This window comes from Natator depressus, chromosome 14 (assembly GCF_965152275.1).
Source record: "Natator depressus isolate rNatDep1 chromosome 14, rNatDep2.hap1, whole genome shotgun sequence".
In the NCBI taxonomy this organism is placed as follows: domain Eukaryota; kingdom Metazoa; phylum Chordata; order Testudines; family Cheloniidae; genus Natator; species Natator depressus.
In genome coordinates, this window is record NC_134247.1 from 8,020,634 (window position 1) to 8,041,761 (window position 21,128).

Sequence of the window (21,128 nt, forward strand, 5' to 3'; positions counted from 1 at the left end):
GTCACTTTAAGTCTTACGTCACGTTTAGGACACAGCTAAGAGCTCTAGTGGATAATTTTCCCTGTAAAGAGGAACCACTTTCTGAATCATAAGAAATAAACAGAGTGTATGTGGATGTTCTCATTGTTCTCCAGTCAATACTGCAAGCCACAGTCAACCACTTTTCAGCATTTTTCTTATTCTTTCATCAAAAACAAAGATCCAAGACTGGTATAAGGCTGCTTTAAAGATAGTAAAGACAGGTAGGCTAGTGTAGGCTATGGTGCCCAATACACCTTGTTCAAAGAGCACAGAACAAAACACCCTGCAGCCAATTGATCAGTTTTCACCTTCTTCCCAATAACATGCTTACTCTTACCGCCGTTTCAGCAAGCAGCATTTTTAGTCTTGTCAAATCTTTAGTTACCATCCCGTTCTAGGGAGAGAGAAAAACGTTAGTGCATTCGGTACATAAATCCTCTGCTATGGTAAACACAGGCAGCGAGGAACATTTTTTTCTACCCAATATTTGGGAAAGGGGATGGGCAAGAGGGGAAGACAAATGAGCTGTTGAGTTTTATTACATAATGGTAAATGACATACTGTGCAACACTGAGCAAACATTATTATGCAACAAGGAAACTTGCCCTTGATAAAAGCTAAACTCGAGCGACAGGTGTCAGGCAAAATGGGATACACGTGCAGGACAACTTGGTAAATAAACTGTAGGAAATCTGGCTGTCACCCACATGAAGCATTAATAGGCTCCACATTCACAAGACAGTATTATTCAGAACAAATACCCTAGAGGCACTGTGACACACTGGAAAAGGATTCAAGAGACCTGGATTCTATTCCCAGCATGGCCACTGGCCTGGTGGGTGGCCTTGGGCAAGTCATTTCACTTCTCTGTGCCTCAGCTTCCCCATCTGTAAAATGGGGATGATGATACTGACCTCCTTTGTAAAGAGCTTTGAGATCTATTGATGACAAGTTCTATATAAGGGCTAGGTATTATTACTATTATTATTGCTATTAGAATATTTACTCCAGCTCAGAAGGAGTCAATATCAGAAATTCACACTGCTGTATCCATGATCTAGTCACTTCTCCTCAAGAAGCTATTTTGCAAATTGATTACTTTTACAGTCTAACAACTCTTTCCATTCTGGAGTATGTTCCCTTTAACTGTTCTGTAGCAGCTTTCACTACAAAGTAAGTGTTTGCCTTACTTCAGATAAATTCATTTTAAAGGATTTTACTTGGGATTCCCTTGAATATGAAGTTATTTTTCAGTTAGAAGGCTCTCTCATAGACATGGAAGGCACAATCCTGAACTCAGGAGTTCTGATTCAGGTCTGTGGTTTCATTTAACTGACCACTTGCTGCATTTATTAATTAAGTGCCACTGAGTTTGTTAGGTAGCAGATTGTTATAATTGTCCTTTACATTCCACCTGTACTATAGAGCAGCAGAAAGAAACTCAAATATCTTTACTGCCAATCTGTACATTTGATAATCCTCATACACAGAGCTTTTATTTGAAATGCTATTCCATTTCTTTCCAAAAGCAGAGTTCACAAATCCAACTTGTAGGGCTCTTATATAGAGCATAAAGAATTTAAGTTACTGAGAAACATTCCCTTATACTACTGTGGGGGAAGCTGGATGCATTCCAGTTTCTGCAAGTAAAAACACTCCAAACGTTATTCATTGAATTACTCCACACAGACACTGGTAGAAGTCAGCAAACCATTTTCTGGCCATACTACTCCTATTGAAAACAACCACGAACGATGATTTTTGATCTGTCATGAGATCATAAGTTTCAGTTTGGGAGTAGAGGCTTCACTTGGAAAGACCAAGCTATGTGTCAACCCATCATAACTGTAGAATAACAGTCTGGAATGCACTGCCTAGGTAATGGAGTATTTGGCTATTTACATTATTTTTTCTGAAGGCAAACTACTACTAAAAGACATGAACATGTATGTCAATCCTTTTCATTCTTTTTGTTTATCTTCATAACCATATCAGATAAGCTTCAGATAAATAAAAGTAACATTATTAGTCAGAGAGTGCATTATTGTAAAAAGAGAATATATCTCAGGAAATTTGTTTTACCATCAGGAGGAGTGTATTACCCCAACAAATGTATTCCTCTGCCGTTACAATATTTATGTTCAAATTTAGATTTCTTCAAAACTAACCAATCATCCACATGCAGTAGGATACGCAGGATGCCTATTTGTTCCTTGCACAGCAACCCAATCTTAGATGTTATAAAGGGGTATAACAGGAAGAGGCATGTTTACAGTCAGTGTCACGCTGCATGTCAATCAATCCCAAGGCTTGTTAAAGATGCCAGGATTCAACAATGGAAGCCCTCCAATCAAGGGACAGCAGCCCCAATGTTTGACGGGTGCTACAGCGATCAACCACAATAGGGAAAACAAGAACCCCTTCCCAGATTAAAGTGAAAGGAGATTTGTATCACCAAACAGTTCTATCAAATATTTTAATCTTCAAGTAGGCTTTAGATTTTATACTCTTTAGAGCAAAGGCCCAACAATTACTTGGCACAGCTCACATACTGTACAGCAACAAGTGGGCTTATGGTATTTTATATATTTTAGTATTAATGCTGCATGTTTAAGCTCTTAAATCATTCAATAATTATAGGAACAGCCTTAAAATGATAAACTTATTAAAATTAGAAACTTGCTTTCACAGAAAGTTTTTTTGCTTTTTCTTGCTAAGGCCTGAGTTTAGGATTCTGGGTTTCTCCTCAAGGAGCTTTTGAAGTCATTAACACCTCTGAGAGCAGAGCAGAGCCTTCCTTACACTACCTTCGATGTTAGTGTTACCATCAGCTCACACAGGAGAAACTTGGAGCGCAGATACTGAAACTGTGTGAAACTGAAACTGTGAGAAACTGAACACAGATAGTAAATGAGAACCTAATCCTGTGAAGGCTGATGTATGTCCTTAACTTTACATGTGACTGGAGTCAGGAGACTACTCATGTGCATGAGGTAAAGCACTTGTGTAAAGCGCTCTCCTGGATCAGGGCCTAAAAGAGGAATCTTGAATTCAGGTCCCAGCAAGTGAGGCAAACAATTTTATTTTAGAATCAAGTATTTGGATTATTTTCTGTCTCGAACAGCTGTGAAGTTTACTTAAAAACAATTTGGGTCATCTTTAAAAAATATAATCACATCAATGTGCTTTCTCCTATAAAAGCTGAACTTAGTCAACTGAACCACAAACAAAAAGGTCTCAGGTGGATATTTAAAATACAGGCAAAAAGGATGGAAATGCATGCTCTGCTCTATTAAACTGCACATGTATAAAAATTCCATTCCATGGGGATTAGATGCAGACAACTAATTTGAACATTCTACTGATTTGTAACAAAAGTAGAAATCCGCAAAAAAGTGTACTGGCTCAGAAACATTGGTTAAGCAACAACCTGGGCTCTTGCTTACATATGAGCATCTGAATATTTTAATATACATTCATCCCTGGATTTTCCATATGAACTATTTTATTGTTATCTATTGGTCAAAGAGCCATTCCAAGGTTTGATACTAAATTACCAAAAAAATTCAAAAGTAATTTAGTTTTCAAGTTATGTAAATTAAATCAGATCCACTTACCAATGATTCGCCCATCAGTGATTTGGAAAGAACATTAGACACAATTTGCAGCTTCCCTTTAAGATGCATGCAGCAAAGCACTGCACGGAAAGAGCCATCTCCCTTGGCCAGTCCCTCTCCCAGCACTGCAACACAAAGCACCGACTTTTAGCCCCACCAAAAGACAGTAAAAGCTTAACTAAACCCAACTCAGTTTTCCCTTCACCTTTAAAGCTAAAATGTCATCTGAGACTTAGGTTCAAACTTTCCCTTCCTGAATTGGCAAGGCTTGGACCGGCTTTGCCCTCATGCCTCCTGTCATTTAACAGTGACATCTCCCACCAATTAAGAAATTATGTAGATGAGCTCGAAGGAGATGCAAACCCATCATCCTTTAGCCAGAAGGGTGGTGACAGCACCCTTGAAGTTAGGGCACAGTTACTTCAGCTCTTTGACAAGGATACAAAGGATCTCCCTCATCCCTCCAAGAGTCAAAACTGCAACAAACCACGTTTTGGTGATAAAAACATGCTCCTGAGGATCCATTCACGCTAGCAAAAAGCATACTTTATAATTTGCAAATTTACCAAACCTCTTCACTGGTCAATCGCTCTAAAGAAATTAATATTCTTGCTACTTTAAAAAGAAATAGTCTAGGTGACTTGGTATTCACTCGTGCTCCAATAGGAATGATTGTTTTAATCCTGATATTTAAAAGCTTCATGTAACAGTAAACTTTGTACCAGTAAACTCTGGGATCAGATAGCTAGCCAAACAGATACTTTCCTTGACATTTGCAAGAGTAAAAGCATTTATTTCATGATATAGAAATGCTCCAGCCCAGTAGTAATAACACTTAATTATATGCATTACCTGTCCAGAAAGAAAAGATCCTTTTAAAGAGACTGAAACCTTACGTAAAACTATGCATGCAAATTGTAATAATGTAGGAAGGCTGTTTGTCAAAGTTACAGTCAAAAATATACATTGTTGTTATTGCAGTCAATGTCACCATTTCTGTTTTTACTGCCAATCACCAGTTACTCAGTTCTTAGATGTGTGTTTCTCCCATTAATGCTAACAGGAAGTTTACAGGCACAAGGACTACAGAATTAGATTATCAAAAAACAAATCAATTCTCCCACTTAATAGGTGTACATGTCATTAAGGGGAATTATGTGAACACATCAGGAAAGAATAGTCCCAAAAGAACATCTATATCAAAAATGACAGGACATGTTTTCAACTATATAATGGCAACCAAACCCTGATTTTAAGATGCCCAAAACATAATTCTCTGCATTCAAATCACACTGCGGCTGCTGACAACAATTTCAGAACAGAGACTTACTTCCCAAACCAGAAGGAAAAACAAAGCTACAGAAACTCAGTTTCAAGATGTATGACAGTTAATAATTAGGATAACATACCTCAAACTTTAGATACTCAATTAAGATATTTTATATATTTAATTGCATGGAGTTATTATTTAGCTAAAGCATTCTGTTGCAGTAGGCCATCAGTTTGTAACTTTTCATTTTTAACAAAATTCTTTGAATATTTATGGAATAATTTAAGAGATTCACTCTTACAGTAAGCCCTTGTGCTTCTATCAGTAAATACAACTGTTTGTAGAGAATACATACTTCTAGTGTGCATGCTAGAGCATGCATTTCATTCCTTTTAAATCAAAATGAAGTCATTGGTGTCTGCAATATGTCAAGTCTTATAAAAAGTCATAACTGCAGATTGAATAAAGCTTTTTCTGTCAAAAAGGTTTGTGCATGCTTCAGTGGATACCGTTATAGCAGACAGGCCTGAACCTTGATACACGCATGGAATTTTTATTTTAAAATGTCCTTTCAATAGTAATAAAAAACTTAGACCCACTGAGACAACCTCTGCAGCTGTCTTGAAATGCTAGCTGCTGGGAGAAGATCAATTAGGGCAAGACAATCAAATCTGTTTATATATACTATAAAAATCATTTTGGTATAAAAACCTGTTCTAAAATTACATATTTTAAGACCTGGAGGAAAAAAAGATTTGTATGTGTAATATGTTAGTCCAGACTTCTGTCTAGAACAGCCCTTTAAGTGGTCTGATTTTAAAGACTTATCATGGCCAGAACACTGTTTAATTTTTTCTCCCTACCATGCATTTCAAAAGAGATCTATTTAAATTAAAAATATGTGTTAATCTGCTCTACTGTTGCATATTTTTTTTAGCAATTCTTAACTGTACAGCTCCTTTGAAATATTCAGGTATCTGCTATACATGCTGAGAAGAAACAAAGATAGTCTCCCAGTGTAAGTCACAAAGCTGTCTCAAGGATAAATCCTACCCTTACTACAATCAATGGCAAATCTTCCATTTGACTTCAACATGACCCAGATTTGATCCTCAGAATATTAGTCAATGAAAATACAATTAATTGAATGGCATTCTCTCTTCTCCCTCCTCTAGCCATTATTCATCCTTCCATATATCTCTTCTTGGCTCTTATTTACTGTCAGGAAGGACAACTGTGCAGGCCAGTTCAGAACAATGCATCTCTGGCTCTAGCAGCAGATACAATAGGTGGATTTTAAATATAGCAGACTGTTTTAAGGACAGCATTGCATATGATGAATACATAGAAAATACTCAGAAGTGATAAAGTCTCAATCATCCCATCAAGCGAATACATCTACAGTACAAGTAATCACATAGTCCCCATTTAACAATTGCTTTCAAACTCAATCAGGGCTTGGGGGAAATCTCAATTACAATTCAAGATTAGTTAAAGAGTCAGAGCACCAAAAGGTGGGACCTACCCACAGTACAATTTATTTCCCAAGAGTGTGCTAATAAAGCCTGATTTCCTGCCCAGTGAAATCAATGAAAATAATCTGATTGTTTTGGGCTTTGGATCAGGTCCATAATAAAAGAACAGAACTTTAGCACGGATGGTTAATTCCTCTGTAAGACTCCAATTCAATAACGCACTAGAATACATATTTAACTTTAAGTATGGGCTTTACTACACATGTGCTTAAGTGCTTTGCTGAATAGGGATGAATTTAAGCATCAAGTCAAGCACATGCTTTGCTGAATCATGGCCTAAATGCAGATAAAACATTTATTCTTCCCTCTGGGAAGGCAGGCAAAATTGCCAACTTCTTCTTGGTCATCAGAGGGATTCACAATCCAATGGTCAGCTGCCACCCTCCACAGCAGAGGTGGCTGTATTTCAGTGGGGTTGTACTTACATTATAAACCAAAGCAATAATTTGGGTAGGACAATTTTATGACATTAAAAAAGCAAATATTTTGATATTCGTTTTGGAATGTTCTGTAATCCAGAGAACTGATTACATGTTGTTAGAAATCACAATAGATAAATAAATCAGCATACCATGCCTACAGTCTTCATCTGCTTGTCCATAGTTTTTCTGTGGGGGGGGGAAAAAAAGGTTTAAAAACAATATTATTCCAATTGGGATAAACGACTTCCTGCGCCAATCAACAGCTCCCTCTGAAACGTCAAATAACCCATTTTCTCTTTCACATTCTATTTTTCAAGGTAGAAAATGTGATATAGTTGAAGGTACATTAGTTCAACTTGAACTTCAGACATGGGTCTAATACATTCACCTTTAGAATGTTGTCTTTTTCCAGGATTCTAACTAAATGGATGTTTTAAGAGAAGAGGTGTCTGTGTGAAGCCATAACATCCGGAGGGAAATATAAAACTATCATTTCCCATGTTTGCTTAAAATTCAGACTGTTGCCTGTGCATTGTACAGTTTACTTAATCTTGCACTAATATGGTGTGGTCAGAACCTGCAGGGTACATATTGTACTTGAAAAATCACAGTTTGTACATACATGTTCAGTAGAGACTTGCGAGAGCTTTGCAGCTAAATTCCCTGAAGATCCCATTCAGATGGGCAACCTTAATTCCGGCACTTCCTAACTTTTGAGTGCTTGACTTTGCAACCCTATTAATTGTCTCTTAACATAGTTTTTATGTTAATTTAATATATATAATGTAGTACATTATTAGTGAATATCTCTGTCCCAGGAATAAGTTTCACCAAAGTTAAAATACGTTTCTACTGTTTCTTTAATCAATCATTTATTCAGATCCAAACTACACTTGGGTCCCAATCCTGCAAGCTACTACACACAGGTAAACAGACCCCTGCAAAACTGAAGCCTTACATCTGCTTTTGCAAGGAGGCGTTTTATGTCCAAGCAACATGACAATGATAATAAGGTTCTGATTTCTAATTAAACATTGAAAGATAAAAGGCACTTGATTCTTCTTCCCAGGTCACCTGATACTATTAAAGAGTCGCACTCACAAGTTGTAAAAAAGAAGCAATTCTATAGAGAAGACTCTCAATTTTTATGCGGTCGATTTCAGCCTGGCATGCTTCCGGGAAGTGAGCTGGGGGGTACTGGCTGAGGGAAAGGAGTGCCTCCGTGCAGTGCTTCACAGCCACTTCATAATCCTGCTGTTTAAGTGATTCACATGCTTGTTCACATGACTTCTCTGGTCTTCTGTCTGCCATGACTCAGGGACAGAAATCCTAAAGAGGGGGCAAGGGGATGATAAATGTTATACTGGTGATCAGATCTTGGCAAGCCTCCTTCTGTTCTCACTTTCAAGGCACCATAATCTCACCCCATCTACCCAGCTCCACTCATGTTTCCTACCTCACCCCCTCCTACTCCCTAAACTCTTCCTAATCATTTCTTCATACTGTTCCTTTTATCACCTCCCCTCTTGCTCTTAGTTTTGGCCAGGATTCATCAGGGTACATAAGCACATGCTGAACTTTAAGCGTGTGAGTAATCCCACTGGTTTCAAATTAGGCATGTGCCTAAGTACCTTACTGAATGATTATCCACCCAATGCTCTGTGCCTTCATTAATGACACTCTCTATCCTTTGAGAATAACCTACTTCCTAGTCACCAAGTGTCCTTTCTCTCAACTTTCAATCCTCTCCTCCAAGCCACCCCTCTCTCCAGGAGCACTTTTGCTCTTAAAGTATGTAGTCTCAGGTGAGTGGGTGAAAGTAAATAAGGAAGAATTTTAAGTGGCTTTGCTGTTCATTTCCAGTCTCTCTCATGTTCTATTCATATTGATGTCAGATAGAGCCCAGAGGTCCCAAGTAGGTGAGGTAGCATTATGCTTTTTTGGGACTTCTGAGTTTTGTTTTTTAAAGTGTAGTCTTTTAGAAAAGAAAGCGTAATGAGGAGGGGTAGGGGCTAGCTGGTTGCCACTGAAACTCACTTTCAACGATTTAAGGACATTTTTTGTTTGAGATAAAGTTTATATCCAAGGTGGTCAGGATTATCTGCCAAAAATATACCTGGTCAGCAAAGCACAAAACCTTTCAATAACTCCCCTCTACAATATCATCCCTCCCAAGACCAAACATTTAAATATATTTCACAAGTTCAGGACAGCTATTTTAGTTTAAAATGGACTTGACAAGAATTTGTTTTCATAGATGAAGCAGGGAATGATGCAGTTTCTCATTTTCTTTTTAGCAAGCAGATCACCTTTGGCAAATTTTCCTAAAATAAATTATCTCATATTGTTATGAGACTATGTATATATCTTATAGATATAAAATCAGCTTTTGTGATATTTTAAAATAATTTCCATCTCTAGGACATCTAAAAAATTCACTATTAGAAATCCTCATTATGTTTGATCTTTCTAGGTCTTTATCAATCTAAGGTGCCTGAATTCCAACAAGTCTAAAGCTCAAATAGATAAGAGCATGCCTTTTCCATTGAAGTAATCCACTGTGCCTTTTCACCCATTACCACATGCTCTTTCACAGCCAATGCTTAAGCAGTACAACTGTAAAGAAGAAATGTTCAATGTTTTACAGCAGCATGGTGTAATCCTCTGTTTGTCTTGTATCACTCTTAATTTAATTTTCAGAATTACAAGGCAAATGAATGTACAAACAATGTTTAAAGATTTGTCAGAACAATTTTGACTTAACCCATCTTGTTTTGACATGTTAGAGATGGCTGTGTGTGTAATACATATTTCACAAATATAGAGAAAAGTAATTTTGTGTTTTCTGCCTTTATCCCGATGAAAGACTATAACTTTACCTTCTGACTTAACAGTGATCTTCCCAATTCTACTCTCACTCACCCACCTAGAGCTTTACCTTTTGCTGATGGGAGTAAAATATCATTCATGTTTTCATTATCATTGTCATGGTAAGGACAAGCAATAGATTTTGTGCACTTAAGCACATGAGTAACCTTATTCACCTGAGTAATTCCACTGATGTCAAAGTTACCCAGATGTTTGCAGGACTGAGTCTTCAACAAGTATAACAAGGAGTCCAGTGGCACCTTTAAGACTGTGGCTACAAACTAACATGGCTACCCTTCTGATATTCAACAAGTATACATTTTCATTACTATTTTGGAAGGCGGACTTGCGGTTTTATAAAAGTCAGTAACTATGATTTAAAAAATCATTTGAACCTTACTTAAAACTTAAAAGTAATTGAGGCACATATGCAAGTATCCAAGTTTAACTATCCTAACACACTATTCCTGCCGTGTAAGTGGCCACTTATGTCACATACTACTGTTTCCAGTCCCTGACTGAATGACTTACAAACTCAAAGAGCTTTCAAGATGGCTACATGAATACTTCCAGCCTGGCAATTCATATCCCAGTATTCAGAAAGGATGAAATCCCAGCCCCATGAAGCCAATAGGAGTTTTGCCATTTACTTCACTGGGGCCAGATTGTCAACTCAAATGTTTTCTTTCCACAAACATTCTCACAAGCCAAATTTTACAAATGTTCACAAAATCTAAGCAGATTCACAGATTTTGTTCACATGAAAGTTTGCAAGTGCTTTTGTACAGTGCACACCCAGTTCTCATGTGTCCATAATGTAAAAGGAATGAAAATGGGTTCCACGCTTGACTGGTTGATTCCACCAGCAATCACTGGCTTGCAATGTGTATATATATATATATATATATATATACACACACACACACACACACATATGTATATACATATATTTAGTTTCCAGTATTTAGCTCCAAGCTGTGGAACCAATTAGCAGATGGAACAGAAAATTAGATCTACCACAGCCTGCAATGTTCACTTCACTCATGTTTTTGCCCACAGTAAATTTCACAGCCCTGGGAGTTGCTCCAGTATTAGGAACGAGTAATTCCTTGGAGGAACCACAAATGAAGGAATGGGATTGGCAGCTGGTTCTCTGAAAGACTCAAAAATTTAAATTACATTATCCCACTCCAGGGCTGCAAAAAGACGATTTCACTTCCTCCATGGCACTTTTGATTTCCTAATTCCTGCTCCACCACCACCATATAAACAAAACTCCTAGGACCATTGTCTCATTAAAGCTCTTTACTGTTTGATGTTTTTGTCTCAGCAGCCTAAGAGAGCTGTATATGCTCCAGACCTTACTTTAAATGCCCTAGGATAGGAGGCAGTAATATACTTATAACTGATAGGCATATAGTTTCTTCAGAAGGTAGGTTGTTTAACCCTTCTCCCGCAACCTGTTACAACACAGAACAGTTATTCCAGCTCTGAGATAATTTTACTCCCAGGGACCACTATGGTCACTGAGCAGCCATGCATCAAAGTTAAAAATATTTTGGAAATTAAGCTCACCACCTACCAACTGGCTCTGCCACTTTTCACAAGTTGGCACCTTGTAAAAGAAAAAAAATTGTATTTATAAATTGTCTTCTACTGGACGGCTGAATTCTTGTTGAATCAGCTGGCCTGAAAGGGAGTCAAGTTCCACACCCTGAGCAGTGGCCTTTCATGCTGAAGAGGCCACACAATTTCTTTGGGCTAACGCTTATCCTTAGAGAGTATTTGAGGGGCCATAACTGAGCTTTACTTAACCCAGAGTTTTGGTTGGACTGTACATCTATTGGGCTAACTGAGTCACAGGCTCTGCATTCAAGGGGGCATCAATGCAGAATGCTGATTATGGACACAGAAGATCTACAGAACACAGAAATAGGTAGGGAGCCTCAGAAGGGTAATTTATTAATTGAATTTAATCTTAAGAAAGAATGCTGATACTTGGGCAAAGTATGGAAACTGACAAATTTAACCAGGAAACAAAGACTAATTTCATTTTGTCATTCATAATTCACATACTCATATTGACAAATTCTGCTCATTCAATTCCATCCACATACAGTCCAGGGCATGTAGACATCTAAGGTCATACATCTTTCAGAACTTGTCTATTTTGGTACCAGAGCGCCCCACAGACAAACAGTCAAGAATAATAGATATTTGTATGGGCATGGGAAGGAGGCAGTTGTTAATGGAAATTTTGATTTTCAGTTCCTCAAAGGTTTTTTTTTCATACAATTCAAATACAACAGTATAATTTCTAATTTATCCTATGAGTAGGCGCAGTGTAGCACAGAATTAGGAGTCAGAGGATATGAAGTTTATTCCCAGCTATGCCAAAAAGTGCTTTGAGACCCTCACATGGAAGTGCACATTTATATAATTATTTTAATTTAGCAATTGTAATAAAGCATCAACATTTTAATTATGTTTTATGCAGTTTTAGGGTATGGTTTGACACTACAATCCATGTGACAATACAAGACTAAATACCACACAGGCAAGAGTTTAGGTAGTTCTTCCCTAGGATGATTCAAGAAATTGAAGAGGTCTTTTAGCTCCTCCTCCAGCACCTTCTGGAGAAGGCACTTTAGCATGGGCAAATTTACCTAATAATCCATTCCTCCAAGTTTTGGGAGGGGCGTTGGTCTGGTCCCCCACCCCCAATAAAGCATTTCCAGCCTCAGTGTTTTTAAAGCAGTAGGAAAAGGAGGAAGAGCTATAAACAACAAAATCATCTAGCTCATTTATTCTAATGTAAATGCCATCTTTTTTTGGCACACAAGAGGCTACTGAAGAATTACATCACGGCTGGATAGTTGGTCCAACAACAAACCAAAATTAAGTGGAGGAGGAGAGACAGCAGAACTGAACTACAAGTTCAGTATTTTGGAAGAAGTTCAGCCCATGAGTGCGCACCACTACACATCACAGCTTAATGGTGTATTTTATGGAGCCAAAGCCTATGATAAAGCAGACAAGCTGACAGCTAACTAGCTAAGGCAAACAGATGCAGGTACGTTCTCAATCAACTGTAGAGAATCCAGACAGACAGATCACTATCTACCTAGTCAACCAACAGATGATGTGGCCCGATCCTTCTAACTGCAATGGCACAAGGATTAGGACCAAGGTCTTGTATGCCCATTTACAAAGTAGGCAATTCAGTAAATATTTGCATATTTTAACAAGCATTAACCTCTCAAGTCGAAGATTAATAATAGAGCAGTGATGTCCAACCTCTGGCCCTGCAGAGCAATGTGTTAAAAAAAAAACAAAAAAAAAAACATGTAGTTGATTACAAATTGAAAATGAGTTCCCTCAGCCACACCCTGAAATTTTTAAACTGAGGAGTTCTGAATCAGACCCATCGTTAGGCAGAGGAAACAGCGGGCATGGCCTCCCCAACTGCCCCCCACTACTTCTCCTGCCCCCCACAAACACCTCTGCTCCGAGCCACAAGCACTGTTAGCAGCTCTTGTCCCTTCCCTCTAGAGCTACTCAGCAGCGCACCCCTGCTGACAAACTGCTGCATTGCAGCAGAAGGGAGAGAGGGAGAAGGCAGCTCTGCCTGCTCAATTGTCTGCTTCTCTGCCAAGCTGTCAGAGCCACAGGAAGAGCAGGATAGAACTTGAGTGGCCTGAGTTTAGGGAAATAGTCAATTGTGCCTCCTTGCCCTTTATGAAATAATTTGTTTGGCCCTCAGGCTGAGAAGGCTGGACACAATTGTGGCAGAACTATCTATGGAGCACAGAGTTTAAAGACATTTTCTTACCAAATATAGGTAAAGCATCAAGTAAAGATGGCTTCTTGGCGATCATTTTAAAAAGACAACAAAAGCCCATTGGAGGTTTCTTTTATTATGATTATTACTAGATTTCACTTAGAGTACCTAATTATTAGAGCTAAGTAAGTGGCTGATTTAGCATGAAAGCTGTTTTTGTCTACCTTTTAAATAGGGTACGGATCACAGCTCTATAATGACTTAAACACAAAAATCTATGTTTAAATCATTTAAGAGTGAGAAAATAAGCTGGCAGCAGAAAGGAAATTCAAGATTAAAGACCAGAACACTACCAATGGAGAGGGGTTGGTACCAAAATATCGCAGTCTAAAACATTAATAAAAAGAAGTTACTAAATGGATTTTATTAAATGTCTAAACATTGGGAGAAATACTATTAATGAATAAGGACCAAATCCTGCAATCTTTACTCAGACAAAACTTTCATTTCATGTCAATTACTGACTTTATTTGGAGTTTTGTCAGGGTAAGGACTGCAGGATTTGGCCATAAAATTTCCATCAGCAGCAATCAATAACTTTATTGATCCTGATGCTCATCATAAAAACTACGTAATTATATAAAACTCAATACAACCACACAGTCTTTACAAATCAGAGGTTTCAAAACTGTGAGTAGTGATTCTAATTAAAAGACATCCGATACTAAGACAAATTAGGGAGAAAGCATATGAAATAGTAAATATACATTCACTTTACCATGTGCCTAGCACTACACATGGTGAATCTCAAGAATTCCAAGTAAGACCATGAGCTTATACAATTTATTATCGCTGGTGAAAATGGAATGTGAATTACTCATAGCAGAAGACCTTAAAAATCAGCTAAGGGGCTTGTGGTAAATTTTTCATTGGGAGAAGGATGGAAGTTGGATAGCAGATAACGACAAGGCCCCTGTGACTTGAATATTTTCTAGATTTTTTTTTTCAAATTACCAGTGAATGTGGTGCTTGTTTTTTTCATTTACACATGCACCTAGAGCTCTGGTGCATTTTATAATTTTATAAACTGGAATAAATAAAACAGACTACGACACTACACGGAAAAAATAATGTTACATACAAACAACCTGTTAACTACCATCTCACTGTGTCTGTGATTGCATCAACATTTTACACACACAAAACCATGACTCATCAGTGTTTAACTGTCAACACTTAGCAAAGATCCAGCATAAATCAGAGAATGTTATTTTAATAAAATATGGAATAATATGCATACCAACAGCTATATCATCTTATATTGTAACTAAAATATATATATTACAAAACTATAATAGACTCCTAAGTTTCTACTGACCCAATTTTAAGGCTCACTCACAACTCTGGATGAGGCTATATGATTGTAACTCCAAGTTGCCACTCGACTCCTTTAGATTAGTCAAAATTATTATTGTTACTTATTTCTTTTTCTTATCTATAATAATAATAAAAACTTATTTACTTTTGCCTATATATTTAAGAAAATAAGTCAAACCACAAAAGAGTGTTGTTCCAGCTAAGAACTGCAAAATAAAGTTGCACATCACGAGAAAAGAAAACAAAGCTCTTTGCAGGCAAAGACTTCTACTTTCCTGTTGCACTCCTGGCTCAGCCTGATAGTTGTACCATGAACAATCGTACATCCACAAACCAATACTTAATAACATGAGAGTAGATAATGACATCAATGCAAAAGAATTATGAACTAGATTGCAAAAAGAATGCTACCTCCCAGATGTGTGGGATGGAAGTAAAAGGGAAAAATTAAAGGTTGCGTCTGTTTTCCTCAAAAGCATAGTAGCACATATCTCTGGCATTCGCACGCTGGTCATAAGGCTACTGCAGTAATATTATTTATGGCAGCGCTCAGAAGCGTGCTATGCACGACACAGAACACTACAAAGGCTAACTCCCTACCCCAAACAGCTGACAATCTAACCCATTTTCTAGAAAGAGATGAATTACTCCATTTATAATGACAGGTTTCAGAGTAGCAGCCGTGTTAGTCTGTATTCGCAAAAAGAAAAGGAGTACTTGTGGCACCTTAGAGACTAACAAATTTATTTGAGCATGAGCTTTCGTGAGCTACAGCTCACTTCATCGGATGCATTCAGTGGAAAATACAGCGCATTCCACTGAATGCATCCGATGAAGTGAGCTGTAGCTCACGAAAGCTTATGCTCAAATAAATTTGTTAGTCTCTAAGGTGCCACAAGTCCTCCTTTTATAATGTTGTGCAATGCAGACAAAATGGCCCTATGTTCAAAACTGATGTGAAATCTGAAATCAGTCTAGAGCAGAAGTGGGCAAACTACAGCTGGCGGGACCGTCCTGCCCAGACCTTGAGCTCCTGGCCTGGGAGGCTAGCCCCCGGCCACTCCCCCGCAGCCACACCGCCGCGTGGGCAGCACTCTGGGTGGCGCGGCTGCCAGATGTGCAGCTCTGAGCAGCATGGTAAGGGGGCCGAGACCGGTGCTGGGGGATTGGATAAGGGGCAGGGAGTCCCAGGGGGCAGCTGGACGGGGCAGAGGCTCAGGGGACGGGGAACAGGGGGCGCTTGGATAGGGCAGAGGTTCTGGGGGGGAGACAGGGGAGGAACGGGGAGTTAGATAAGGGGTGGGGTCCCGTGGGGCAGTTGGGGTGGGGGGTCCCAGGAGGGGGCAGTCAGGGGACAAGGAGCAGGGGTGGTCTGAGGGGGGCAGTCAGGGAGCGGGAAGTGGGGGGGAGCAGGCTGTTTGGGGAGGCACAGCCTTCCCTACCCAGCCCTCCATACAGTTTTATACCTCGATGTGGCCCTCGGGCCAAAAAATTTGCCCACCCCTGGTCTAGAGCAAGAAGAAAACATGTCTAGGGTTGACTATAGCACAGCGGCACTTCAGAACTTCAGCTACATGGCCTATGAGAAAGGTGACTAGATCTTAGGAGAAGGAACATAAAGAGGTAGAGAGCTCCAAAAACACCACATCTTTTAACTTAAAGCCACTCACTGAGTAAGTATTTGTATTGTCTTTCCACCTAGAAGAAAGGCCAAAGAGAGGATAGCCAATCAAAAGGGCAAGTGGTCAATCTTTACTCAGGTGAGTAGTCCATTCACATCTACTGAATAAGGGCTCCAGGACTGGGACCCAGCTTCAGAATGGATGGGTGGTAGCCAGTCCTTGGATGCTTTAAGCAGGGTTTATCCTCCACAAATCAACAATAATAAAAATGGGATGATATTTTATATTAAGGAAAGACCTGACCCCAACTCCTGGAGCCTTTGAACTCTACAGACATTACGTATGGTAAATAAGACTTTATAACATGCTGAGACAGATTTCAATACAGATACCCATAAGCTTTTATTTTGTTTACTGATTCCTTTTGTTTTTACTTTGGAATCAGTGGGAGAGAGAGAGGATAGTCTGCTCTGACACTGGCAGTGACATTATATGTGGAGAAAATGGATAAGGAAAAAAAGAAAGACCATTTCAAGACCTTTCAATTAACTTCAGCTAGTGGCCCCCTAGGATTGTTATCCCTTATTTAAATTGCAAGTGTTATCGCCTCAAAACCTCTACCCAATTTACACTGACAACTCCTAGTCAAGGGAATTGTCCAACTGATTTAGCTGTGGCATGTCAGCAGCCTTTAACAAGGTATCTGTTGAGCAAATTGAGACCTCCGGCATAGAATTTGAAAATTACTTGCCCAATGTATAGGTCTAACTGCCTCATCCATCACAACTCCATCACTAATTTCTTGATCTACAGCCTTTCAAGTGACCCATTTGTTCAAGGCTGTCCATAAAGAGAGAGAGAGAGAATGTGCCTGTGCCAGAATTGCCTGTACAGTCTTAATTCACCTCCTTGTATGCAGCATTATGATACAGTCTAATGACATGATCACATATTACTTCTTCCACAGGACCCTACCTCATTCAGTGCACATAATGGACAGTGCGCATTCACTGAGCATCAATTCAATATTGTGTTTTCTCCTCATTGTTCAATGTGTGGCCCCGAGCCATACTAGTAGAGACCACCTATGAAAAGTTAGGTTAAGTCACTTGCCCAGCATCACATGGGAACTCTGTGGCAGAGGCAGGGATAGAATCCAATTCTCCAGGGCAGCATTCAACTGCTTTACTCATGAGACCACCCTTTCTCATCTTGCCATCTCCTATTTCATTCATTACACACCTTCCAACTTCTGCAACAAATCAGGCAATGGTCCAACAGACAACAGCCTCCTTCTGTATACAACCCTGATTCATCCCCAGAGCCAGGTCCATCCTGTGCATTGAATGAGGCAGGGGTCCTTTGGAAAAAATAGTATATAATCATGTAATTAACAACTGTATCGTAATACATGCGTACAAGGGAGCTGAAGTAAGGTTGCTCACATAACCTTAACTGAGGCATTTCCTAACTTTTGAACGCATAACTCTGCAACCTTAATAATGTTCTGTTAACAGGTTTTTTCTGTGTATAATTTCCCAGATTTTTTAAAGAGAAAAACAGAAATTCCATCACACAGCATCATATTGAAACCAATTCATCAGCAAGTAGAGTTGGAACCTTTAGTTCCATCGCACAGACCTCTGCCACTTGAGCTAACAGATATCAATCAGGGGGTAGCTGTATCAGTCTGTATCCACAGAAACAACAAGGAGTCCGGTGGCACCTTCTGAAGAAGTGGGGTTTTTACCCACAAAAGCTTATGCCCAAATAAATCTGTTAGTCTTTAAGGTGCCACCAGACTCCTTGTTGATTTTGAGCTAACAGGGTAACGGACAGCAGCAGAGGTCATCATCCTTTATGTAGAGCAGCATGAGAGGATGATGCACTATTCCAGTGTGTTTCACAGACAACTGCTGACACCAGACGAATGGTGAGACTCAGGGATCTTGGGTTCTATTCTAGGCGATGGGGGGAGTGTGCTCTAGTGGACACAGACTTTTCTGCCCTAAGTATGACCCATCCGCTCTGCCCCCTCCAACCTGTCGTTGGCCCAGTCCTCTCTTTTCCCTACTCCTGGCTCCTCATCCTGATCCTACTCTCCTCACTTAGCCAGTCCCAGTCTCCACCGCTCAGGCTTCTCATTGCAATGTTATTCTCCTCACCTAGCCAGTCCTAGTCTGACCCCTCTGGACTCTCCATCCCAGTCTCCCGCCCTCCACTCCCAGTCTCCATGCCCAGCTGTTCCGTTACTCCCATCAATTCCCTGTTCTTCATCCAATCTGTCTCTCTCCCGCGCTCTGGCCTCCATTCACCCTCCTCCCTGTCCACATTTCTCATCCCCACTAACTCCGAGTTCCAGTCTCCCACCTCATTCAATCTCAATGTTCTCCCACTTCCATCCGAATCCTTGTTCCAGTCTCTGTGCCCTACCAGTACCAGTTCTTCTACTGTACCCCAGCTTCGTCAGATCGATGGTCCCTCCCGGCACCCTGCCCCACTGGTTCTCCGACCCAGTCTCCTCCCCATCCAAACTCCCACTTGCAATTTCCCTCTCCCGCACATTAGCCTCCAGGCCATCTCTCCCACCCCCAGACTTCAGTCTACCTCCCCCCACCCACTCTGAGGATCCATTTCTTGTCCTCTCTGCATTCAGCTCAGGTGGCTTCTTCCTCCACACTCCCAGGGTCCAGCATGGGGGGCACAGAGAGCACAGGAGAAAGTCTTCTGCTCTCAGTTCAGGTGCCCTGAACGCAGGACAGCACACAGCAGACCAGAGCTGCAATTGCAGAGAAAGTCCTGCTTAGCCCATCTGCAGCATGCACAGTGTGGACAGAATATTTGGGAATTTTTCAAAGTCTTTTATTTTCACCAAATTTGGATAGATTTTTATGAAATGACAAAATACACATCCCTGAAACAAAGCCCATTCCTCCCCTCCCCCCAACCCCAAGTCCCTGATCCAAGGCAGGAGAAGTGCTAGAATTTCTCAATGAAAAGGATGCTCGAATTTTTAACATAATGTATTTCACCCCTAACCTTGTTCTTGGAAATGACTAAACAGTTTTGGGTGAATTGTTTTTTGGTTTTTTATGAAGCCTGTCAGAAAATTTCAGCCCAAATGGCTAAAGTTTGGCAAAGTGATAAGCAATCAAAACCAGAGTTTTATGACAGGAAGTGTCAGGCTACCTTAATAATGGGCAGTATTACCAGCCTCACCTACAATTCTTTCAGCTTCTTTAAAGAAAATCTCCTTCTAGGCATAAAACAATTGTTCATAATAGCTCAGTCCCTCCGTTAAACTGCAGTAGCCTGTATCCTGTACAGTTACGTGTTCTTATCACTCGGTCTCAAATAGATGTTCTCAAACGTTTCCATGGTGTGGACCATATCTTAATAGAAAGATTCACCAATGATCACATAATTAAGTCTGCGAATCTGTCATAGAGGTCACGGATTCCAGGACTTTCCAGGACCTCCATGACTTCTGCAGCCAGCAGCTGTGACTGACCCCTGGACCACCCAAGCCTGGGCTACCCCCCGCCAGAGCTGTGGGAGTCCTGCGCCACCCCCCGCCGGCACCAGCACTGGCAGTCCCAGGCCGGCGGGGCTCTCCCCTGCCAGCAGCAGCAATCCCATGCCACCCCTCTCCCCCAAGCACCAGCGGGCACCCAGGAGTCGCCCCCAGCACTAGCGGGCGCCGCAGAGCCCCCCCCTCCAGTACCAGCGGGTGCCCCGGAGCCCCTCGCCCAGCACCAGCAGAAGCGCTGGAGGCCCCCTCCAGAGCAGCAGCTGCACTCCTGGAACCCTCCAGAACACCAAAGATTTAGTCAGGGCTATTTATAGTACAAGTCATGGACAGGTCAGGGCCCGTGAATTTTTATTTATTTTCCGTGACCTGTCCATGACTTTTACTAAAAATGCCCATGACTAAATCTTAACCTTAAGAATAATAATAGTTCTTACTAGGTATCTGAACAGCTCCTGGCACAATAGGACCCTGATCAGCATCTCTGGGCACCAGTGAAATATAAAATTTAATTACAATAATGGAGAATCCTGGTAATCCCATAGTTGCACAGTAAACTTTCAATTACCAATACTGTCCAGTGCCGGGTTGTCAGACATTGCCAAAATTATTTTTTCCAAAGCATCTGCTGTGGGCACAAGTACTTGTGGATCTCGGCTACAATCCAATATCTGTCCCCTATATTTTCAAAGTGATGCATGGGGTTTACTCATGTCACTCTAATTAATATCAGTTGCAGTAATTGAGCAAGGCCTCCATGCATTCCTTTGTAGATGTAGGGGTCTATGTGGACTGTTTTAAAACACATTTCACAGATTCAAAGACAACAGATATGCTACAAACATATCTCATAATGCTTTAAATATTACACTTAGCACTTTATCTTCAGAGAGCATTTAGTGTTAATTAGGCCAGGTCTACACAATTAGGCCAGGTCTACACTAAGAAGTTAGGTCGACCCAGCTATATCGCTTGGGGTGTGAAAAATCACACACCCATAAGTGACGTAGTTAAGCTGACCTAACCCCCAGTATAGACAGTACTAAGTTGACAGAAGAATTCTTCTAGCTAGCGCCTCTCAAGGAG

General features: G+C 40.2%; 1 protein-coding gene across 4 annotated transcripts in view; it reads right to left on the minus strand.

The window, feature by feature from the left end:
* The window catches only part of HELZ (helicase with zinc finger), a 150,688-nt gene that overhangs the window by 119,508 nt on the left and 10,052 nt on the right, over positions 1–21,128 (minus strand). For 2 of the 4 annotated variants that reach the window (XM_074970577.1, XM_074970575.1), the window contains exons 2-5: positions 7,967–8,194; positions 7,015–7,051; positions 3,639–3,763; positions 359–415 (exon numbers count right to left, since the gene is read on the minus strand). In XM_074970577.1, the coding sequence (XP_074826678.1) occupies positions 359–415; positions 3,639–3,763; positions 7,015–7,051; positions 7,967–8,176 (429 nt within the window). In that variant the 5' untranslated portion in view covers positions 8,177–8,194. Of the gene's footprint in view, positions 1–358; positions 416–3,638; positions 3,764–7,014; positions 7,052–7,966; positions 8,195–21,128 lie in introns of those variants that run through there. The other 2 variants (XM_074970579.1, XM_074970578.1) reach the window with 2 other exon arrangements.